A 9641-nucleotide genomic window follows, 5' to 3' on the forward strand; every position below is an offset into this window, starting at 1 on the left:
AAAAAAAAACTTGAGATGGTGTTTTTTGCCAAAAGTTTTCAGTAAATATTTTTTTATATTTTTTTGTAAATAATGAATGTTATGAGCTTTAATTTGAGATATTAAACATTGAAATCGGTTTATTACTTTAGCTTGTAGAATTTTTTGAAATATTTTTTAAAGAAATTTGTGCTCACATTTAAACTGTCATATTTCGTTAAATATGATAGGTATCGGTGTCGGATTTTTTTTAAAATACTTGTTATGTACTCAGTAATATGTACATGCATTAAACCATTCATGTTACATACAGTTTTTTTAAGCAATCAAGTAAAAACTACAAATCAGGTAAGAAAAAAAAACTTAAGATGGCGTTTTTTGTCAAAAGTTTTTTGTTAATATTTTTTTTTGTATTTTTTTATAAGTAACGTATATAATAGGCTCTCATTTGAGATATTAAACATTGAAATCGGTTTATTACTTTAGCTTGTAGAATTTTTTGAAATATTTTTTAAAGAAGTGGCGCCATCTCTGTTCCTAAGGGGTGAAACTTCCGCTGCTGCGAGTCAAATCACTCAGTTTAGTCTGTACTATCACTGTGCAAAGCGGCTTGCTTTCTTCACGAAGTGCAGCATTTTGTCTCTAACAAGTATTACTAGATTATTTTGTCGTGTGTTGTCTGAGTAGTAAAAAGGCATATAATTTAGCTTTGATTTATGATTTCACAATGGCACATGATTAGTTTCATAACATCATATTTTCCTTCCATTAGGTTAATTTTTTGATCGCACAAATAGCTGCACTATGCCTGGCCAGACTATTTCGGAAACCATTGAAGCTTGCTTCGCCAGAATTTCGTCATTCTGTGTGCCTTGTTATAGGTCTGATAATGGGATATTTTTGCTTTGGGAAGTAAGTTATTTCATGATTTTTGAACTAACTAGATTAACTGCACTATTACTATTATTTGCTTTAAATCCCTGCCAGATAATACCTACCTTTGCCTGTCTAATGCAAGCAGAGTAAACTCAAAGAGTGAAAGCTAAGCGCAAAGCGCCTGAAGTTAGTTAACTATTAGGCCGAGGCCGCACTGGTAAGGCGACGGCGACGCGACAGCGATGTGACTAAAACAAACATTCTTCGAGTTATGTAAGCGGCCGCATTAGTTAACCCTTTTTCAGGCATAGTGCATATAGCGACCACATAAATGTACACAAATCGTCAAAAATATTATTAGTTTTTAAATGAATACCTCATAGGTTAACAATAGTACCTTGGCGACCGCGCTCTGCTCGGGCTAACACTCGATAATAAGCGTTTTCCCAGAGATAGGAGTCTTATCATGAGACCAAGCTAGATCGATTTGTCATCCCCGAAGACCACCACATACCAAATTTCATCGTAATCGTTAGAGCCGTTTCCGAGATCCCTCGTTTAAAGGTATTAGATAAAACTGTGATCCATTTTGTGGTAGCGTATCTCACTCAATTCGCGGGGCCTGGAAAAGGGTTAGTTTTTATTTTATCGCTCAAGTATTTAAATGTTTAATAATGTACTAACTAACGTGTCCGCAACTCCGCATTGCATGTTTGGGAACAACGACAAACGGCAATATTTTGATTTTCGTAAAGCGACAGCGAGTCGACAGCGACTCAACGGCGATCAGCAATCAAATGTATCACACTACGTAAAGGCGGCCGCACTGCAACGTCGCTTGAGCGAGAACGAGAGGTTTTGCGTGCGACAAGAGGTGATAGTCGCGCGTCGCCATAAAATCAAATTAATTTTAATTTGTCGCGCTATTCGTTATGTACTTATGTCATGTCTAATTTAAATATCAAGGAAATTATTTCTAGTGTGCAAGCTAGACCCACCTATCTGGATTATTTCATGAACCCATTCTCTCTTAAGTTTCAACGACAAATTTTTGTTTATTGAGGACTTGAGATACCGCCTTCGCGTTGCGTCGCTGCGTAGGTGCGGACACTATTTTAACCCAGTAATATTAGGAGATTCGCTTCGAAATAAGAGATAATAAGCTGGAAACTCGTACCTATACAGCTTCATTTTGGTGTCCTAAATGGATCATTTTGTTATCTGTCGCGATTATAAAATAGTGTCGAGAGTCAATGCGGCCAGCCAATTCGTGATGTATTGGCGATTCGCTTGTTCGTCGTTGCTGTTAATGCGGACACTAATAATTCGCGTCGCCGTCGCATCGCTGTTGCGTCGCCGTCGCCTTACCAGCGCGGCCTCGGCCTTAGAGTTTACCCTGGCTGCTTTTCTTATTAGTATTATGTATGTGCGAGATCTGCTAGTATCTATTGTATTCCCGCTTTAATAACGGTACGAAACATTTTCGTTTAGTCAGTCACCTGAATTAATATCTGCCATGCCACAGCGGAACGTGCAAAAATATCTGACATGTCCTGGCGGCCCTAGAAATAGTCGTATCCGATATTTGTGCACGCTTTGCTGTGTCAGATATTGGTTTTGGTGACTACTAACACTTGTAGTGTTGTTACGATAATTACGTAGAAGCGACACTCCTTTTTGATTTAAGTAGCTACTTATCGGTGCGAAACGTATCTACTCTATCGGGCAGCGAGCGTGGCGTTGATGGTTAGGTACAGTCAAGTGTAAAAATATGAACTTATTCAACGTTTAAAAATTGTACCTACGCAAAAAGACCGTGGTAACTTATTTTTAACCCCCGACGCAAAAAGAGGGGTGTTATAAGTTTGACCGCTATGTATGTCTCTGTGTGTCTGTCTGTGGCACCGTAGCTCTTAAACGGGTGGACCGATTTGAATGCGGTTTTTTTAATTTGAAATCAGGTTTTCTAGCAATGGTTCTTAGACATATCTCATCAAAATCGGTTAAGCTGTTTTTGAGATATTGAACTTAGAAGTGACAAAGTCGGGGGTTTTCCAACTTTTTGTTGGTTAGGTTATTGAGTGGTTCGAATAGATACATGTTTTTGCACTTGACTCACACTTGACTTACACTCAGATTATGCGCCTACCGGAATTCGGTCTTGCTTGCAATAAAACCGGAATTCCTTCCACTGAAGGAGCGGAGCGGAGGTAAAAGATCATTATTAAGAACTGACTTGTATTACCTATAATGAAAACTTTGATAGACAATAATTAAAGTAACTCTCGAAAAATCGTCTTTTAACCTTACCTTATCTACTCGGTGGCGTAGCTTAAGGCAGGACCCGGGTGCTATAAAGAAATGGCCAACCCAAAAAAAATTGCTTACTGTCTTCTCTGTCTTGGCAATGTTTACGCTTAAAGGCACCACTAGGTTTTTTTTATAATTTGCAGGTCAGGGTCCGTCCAATAGCTACGCTATTGTACTTTCTGTGATGTTTAGCAGAAAATGGCGCTTAATATTAATTTTGAGGAGTTTCACATCTACGTAAATTAATGTTACATCATCCGTAACATTGTAAACATTTTTATGAATTTATATTTTCACGATGTATGTAGACTTATTAAATGCTGTTAGCGCTAACATTAGCAGTAGATTATCTCGCATAGCTTTAGATAAAAGGTAATTGTATTTATTATTCCACTAAACGTATAATTAAGTCAAATAATATCAGCAATCAAACATTTTAAGGTCATATGAGTTTTGTAAATGATAAATTGTATTAGTATTCCAAATTATTTTAGCCTAAATGTAAAAAAATAAATATAAAAAGATTGTCATCTCGGGGCATGTGGCTTTGTTAGATATACACTGATAATTTAAAATGTAAAGGAAACTCTAGGTCTAAACTATATGTCATAGTTTAAAAAACTAATGTTTGTAAACGACTGTTTGTTTCTGAATTAAATAAATAATAAATAAATTGTGTTTGCAGGCAATCCATACATTTATCCGTACTGGCAATGCTGAGTTACTCATTGCTCAAGTTCCTACCTCAACATTTAGTAGGAAAGTGAGTATTACTTATGTGTTAAATTAAATATGATTAATAATCTTCTTTACATATAATAAAATGAAGCTGCTTCTTGCCGTCTGTTCCTCCATGTTTGTGCTTAGATGTTTTAAATTAAACTACGCAACGGATTTTAATGCGGTTTCCATAAATATACAGTGATTCAACAGGAATGTTTTTAAGTAACTAACTACGCGCCCTGGTTTCGTGCGGGTGTAGTTTTGGGAAAAGGAAGTTGAATTGAAATATTATGCTAAGTTATCACCTTTGATTATACTTATTTTATCGCCGCTTTTTTTTCATAGTTGAATCCTTAGAGTCGGAGTGAGTCGCTAGTTGATTAATAAAAACAATAATTGGTGAGAAAATGCAAGTGTACGATAATCCTAATAAATTATATCTAAATTGGCTTTAGAATAATTCATAGATTTTATAGATTACCGAGGAATTATCCCATAGAGTGATAATACGGACTGTCAAATTCTGCCAGACATTAGTGATTTGTCACATAACCGTAATAAGGTAGTCATTTTACAATGATACCGGTGTGTATAGAATAGTGATTGCAAAAGTTGATAATTCTTTTTTAGTTAACTTTGCATATGGGATCATCTTAAAATGATGGAACCAAAATCATTAAATTATTAGAATTAGGTAGGTATATTTATGTGTGCGTGTGTGTATGTGTGTGTTGCTCTCTTATGAAAAAACGGCTTGACGGACTTCGGTGAAATTTGGTATGCCGATAGCTGGAACTCAGGCTATTTATTATTTATCCCGATATTCTACTGGGATTGGGATAAAATTCTAAAATCTCTACCACTATGTTTAGAGACATGAAATTTGGCAGGGGCGTTTTTTATACGGTAATGAAGACCTAGATTTTACCGACCAATTTTTAGGAATTCCTACGAAAATTTCAATAAGATAGCAATATTTCAATTAAAATGCCAGGTTTTGTGGTTAAGGCCCAGCACAAACGGTGAAACACAACTGCAACGAAACTGCAACTTCAAGTTACTTTTGAGTTTCATTTGAGTTTATGCCATAGACTCTTTTGAGAGACCACACATGACGCAACCAGTTTGAAACCGGTTTGAAACACGTTACAAATCAGTCGCATTGAAACCGGCGTGCAGGAAACTCCTGTTTGCGTTTCATCGGCTTGGCATTTGGCATCTTTTTTGGTACAATAAAATGACGAAGATAAAAACATTCAATTTTTGTTGACTTGCTCATACGATAACAATCCATGAATTTTCTATCAGTTTCATGTAACTCTTTGGCGGCCACAAACACACGGCAGTTGATATTCTTCTTAATGTAGGGATGTATCCAATCCACACACTTCTTCGTTTACGCCACCTTTCTCGAAGATACAAATACAGAACCACAACTTCTTCATCACTTGAACTGGACATTTTGTAGACGTCTGTTCTCAAAACAGAAATGATTGTGAATAATTTTATCACATTGTGGTTGCGGCGTGCGTGGAAAACGATTGAAACTGATTTCAAATCCATAATTTCAAAAGGGTTTCGTTGCAGTTGCGTTTCACCGTGTGTGCTGGTCCTAACACGATCAAAACCGCGGGTTAAGCATTATATATGCAAGTTGCGCTAATGGTATTACATATTCCCTTAAAAAACAAAGTTTTATTTTCGCAATGGGTAATAATTTACCAGTGTAACTTACATATCAATCGCAATATCTGTTTGCCTAACTCTGATGTCATGCTTGATCGGTCAAACTGAACGCAATGTTAGATTGGCCAGCCGAACTGAAACAAATCTATTGGTTAATTCCACTATAGGCTACGAATAATAATTCTATTAAGAATTATTATTCGTAGACTATAGGTGACCACTACACAACACATACATAACATTAGGAAGTAGGTACATGCTAAGAAAGACGGTTTGTAATACTGAGATTTTGTTTCAGCGCCATTTTAGCAGCATCCATATTTTATCTGTCGTGCTTGCATTTACATCGGCAAATCTACCATACGGCTGACTATACACTGGATATAACAGGTAATAAATTCCTGCAGGTTTCCACTGGAAATAACAAGATAGGCCAGGTAGTTTCCTATCCCGTAAAATTTTAGAAAAATCATTCTAAGTGCACCTCTGTCATGCTCAAGCACCAATATGTCTGTCTGTTGTCGGTTACGGTTTTTAAGTGTAGTGGTGAAGGGTGTAGGAGGCTAAGATAATATAATATCATTCTTCAACGCTAATAGACTTAAATCGTTTAATAATTTTCAAGTCGGCATTTAACGCCTATTCAAAATGTTTTAGGTATTTGTTTTAGGTAATGGTTATTTATATAAATATTTATTAGGAGACTTCGCGTGGATCAAAAACTGATAGGTAGGTAATTAATGATAAAAGGAATAAAACATTTGTGACGCGGTGAAGAACTGCGGCTTTAAAACACTAAGCACCTACACGAAAAATAATAAAAAGAAGCTCATGTTTATGAATAATCATATTATTATTTGAATATGTGTATGTACTTCTGCACCAACTTGAACTCTACCTTTAGGTAATTTATCGTTAATATACAAAGGCAATATAAGTAAATAATTTTTCATTTAAGAAAACATGTCAAGTTACACAAATTTAAATAAATAACAGAAAAGTCAGATAAATGGTTACACACACAATCAGTCAAATAACCCGCCTCGCGTTATACCAGGTGCAAAGGTGCCCAATACACTCGCCGCGTTGCCGCGTTGAACAGAGATGGACCTTTGCACAAGAAGCGACCCAGAGCGGGGATCAAGACTCCTCTGACGAAGACGGCGCCATACTTCTTTAAAAAAAAGGCAATTAAATATATATTATTAAGAAAAATATCCATAATCTTTAGAAAATGCATTTGCGTTATCAAGTCGGGCGATAAACATGCCATTATCCAGAAAACATACTGCTATTGTCTTGTCGCTTCTTTTATTGTTTCTTTTTTGTTATAATAATAATAACACTTGTCTTATATAGGTAGGTAAGTTCAATCACTGTTCCGCCAGGCCAGCCAAGGTGAACAATGAAAAAAAAAATGACACAGCTCTCATCAAAGGTTGAATAGCGGTTAGGTATATGTCCTTCGAATGAGATAAATGTACCACGTGCCACTAATAATATGCAGGGTATGTGAACCTATCAGTGACTCGGCGTAACACATTTTCGGTGGGTCCATATTGACTCGCATAAAATCGATCCTCCGATTTTTTTCCTGCTACCATTTGTAGCCAAAATCATCACTCTTCCGAATTTTTAACTTCATAATTTTATTTGTCATAAATTTGTACTACTACCAACTGAGGTCATAATGGTCACTTATCAGAATATCGTAATTCATAACGTTGTCACTAAGATATGTTTGTACTCATAATGCTGGTTTTCATATTTCTTTCATTCATAATCATCAATTTCAATAAACTTGTTAATCATAAAATTTAAACATCGATACTGTGTTTTCACGTTAATTTAACGTTAATGCGATGTTGGAACTGGAGTGAAAGTTTTTATATATTATTATCAATATGGAGGAGAAATAAACGAATATAAATAGGCCCAGATGATGATATTGATGAGATTATTTACTTAAATTGTGATTATCCTACTTTACTGGTGGCAGTTTGGTTCTGTAGTGGTCGCAGTTCTAACCTAACGTAACCTATATTAATGGCAGTAGTTTGGTTCTGTAGGGGTTGCAGTTCTAACCTAACCTACTTTACTGGTAGCAGTATGGTTTTGAGGGGGTTGCAGGTTTAACTTAACTCGATGGTAAAATTCATATAAAATTGATTTGCTGACGAATTGTTTTTTTCTTTGTTACTTACATCTATTGTGGTTAAATAATGTCTGCAGTAATAACATCTAACAGATGGTGATTGCTTCACCCATTGATAGCGTTGTCATCGAAATACTTATTTTATCACATTTTTTTTTCACTTAGCGAAAGCAACGCAGGCCATAAGCTGTATGACAGTGAAGTTTATAGCTACAAATAAGTCTGCTTTAAAAATATATGATAATGGAGTTTTATGAGTACAAAACAATACGCTTAAAAAAAGTATGACAAAAAAAAGGAGTACAAGAGATATTTATGACAACTGCCATTATGGTTTTAAATGTTTCGGAGTTATGATCGGTAGTAATAGTGACTAAGTATTAATAGTGAGTATTATGACAGAAAATTGTATGACAAACATTTTCGGAGTTCCAATAATCGGGGTCGAAAAATTATGCCAACTTTGGCGCACCCATTTTGGGTAGATAACTTGGAACAAAAAGACACTACTTAAAGCAGCGAGTAGCTAGTGCAGAAAGGGCGAATGGGAAATGGAGGGAAGTGACTATAATTTAGGTAACCCGATGGAAATCTGGAGTTGTTACGAGCCATGCCACTGGTACAATCGAGTTCATATACTTCTGAGCACAAACTCAATCAAAAATATCTGAACACGCTTCTATGCCGTTAACAATAGAGTCGTGTATTTTTGCTGAATAGTATAACAACTCGACTATACTATGTATATGATATAGTAGAAGTAAAATAATATTGGGAGCTGGAGGAGGTGGGTCCGAGAAATCTTACGTGCCCCCGGTCCCGGTGCCCCGGGTCCTTACGTAATTAATCCTTAGAATTGTGGATTATTAAAATCTATAAAAACCAAAAATGATGTGTGGTCATGGTCATTGATAGAAGGTGAGGCTAAAATGTGGTGTCTTCGGTTCTGGAAGGAAACACCGACTATAACATTTATATTCCTCTTTTTATTAGTGCTGTGCGTGTAGCGTTGCCCAATGTATTTAAATAATGCAGATACACTTTTTGCGGAAGTAGGTAATTAACACTTGTGTTTCTTTGACATTGGGAATAAGAAGCATGATAGGACAGCATAACACGAAATGCGTCAATCATCACCATCAACATCAGCCTACAGCAGTCCACTGCTGGACATAGACCTCCCCCAATGAGCACGATGGCGCCCTGTCCTCGGCTAGACGCATATAGCTTCTACCAGCAGCCTTTCGCAGATCGTGACTTCACCAGTCTGTCGATGGTTAAAGTATTGGAAAATATTAGTACTGCATTCACCGTTTGCTTCCAGGACCTTTAATGGTGATCACACAAAGAGTCACCTCTTTGGCTTACTCTCTGCAAGACACTTTGACGCAAAAAGAAATCAATGCAAACGGAAGTCATTCGAGCGTAGGCCAACTGTCGACGAAAATTGAAAAAATCCCGTCTCCACTGGAATACTTTGCATTTACTTTGGCTTTCCAAACGTTGATGTGCGGGCCGGTGGTGTTTTATTCGGACTACATCGACTTTATAGAAGGTGCACGAGTTGACGCAGTGAGTACACTGATAGGGTTAAGTTAGGTTTAGACTAAGCCAGCGCTGGCTGCCAGGACTAGCGGGAAAGAGCGCCGGCTTATTTTTCAAGGTATTAGTGACTCTTAAGCCATAATCCAGGAATGAAATGAATCCTGTGGGCCTAATCTAATCAACACGGGCCAGGCTAGCGCTGGCTTGTCTGGGGACTGACGCCAGCGTTACTGGCTGCGTCTAAACCTTGCTTTACGAAAAATCTATATTAAGTTAGCGAACTTCATAATTAATCAAATGTTACTTTAAGGAATGCCAACCGGTTTTTTCTTGTATTGCATTGCACTGCCTGTTCTAGACACTTACT

At 36.8% G+C, this 9641-nt stretch overlaps 1 protein-coding gene across 1 annotated transcript in view; it reads left to right on the forward strand.

Moving 5' to 3' along the window:
- Window positions 1-9641, forward strand: part of oys (lysophospholipid acyltransferase 6) — a gene marked incomplete in the record, with an annotated part of 35947 nt that overhangs the window by 8392 nt on the left and 17914 nt on the right. Inside the window, 4 exon segments of the mRNA XM_074089217.1 lie at window positions 752-891; window positions 3851-3928; window positions 5873-5964; window positions 9054-9301. Of these exon segments, the coding sequence (XP_073945318.1) occupies window positions 752-891; window positions 3851-3928; window positions 5873-5964; window positions 9054-9301 (558 nt within the window).

The sequence above is a fragment of the Choristoneura fumiferana genome, chromosome 6 (assembly GCF_025370935.1).
Source record: "Choristoneura fumiferana chromosome 6, NRCan_CFum_1, whole genome shotgun sequence".
Taxonomy (NCBI): domain Eukaryota; kingdom Metazoa; phylum Arthropoda; class Insecta; order Lepidoptera; family Tortricidae; genus Choristoneura; species Choristoneura fumiferana.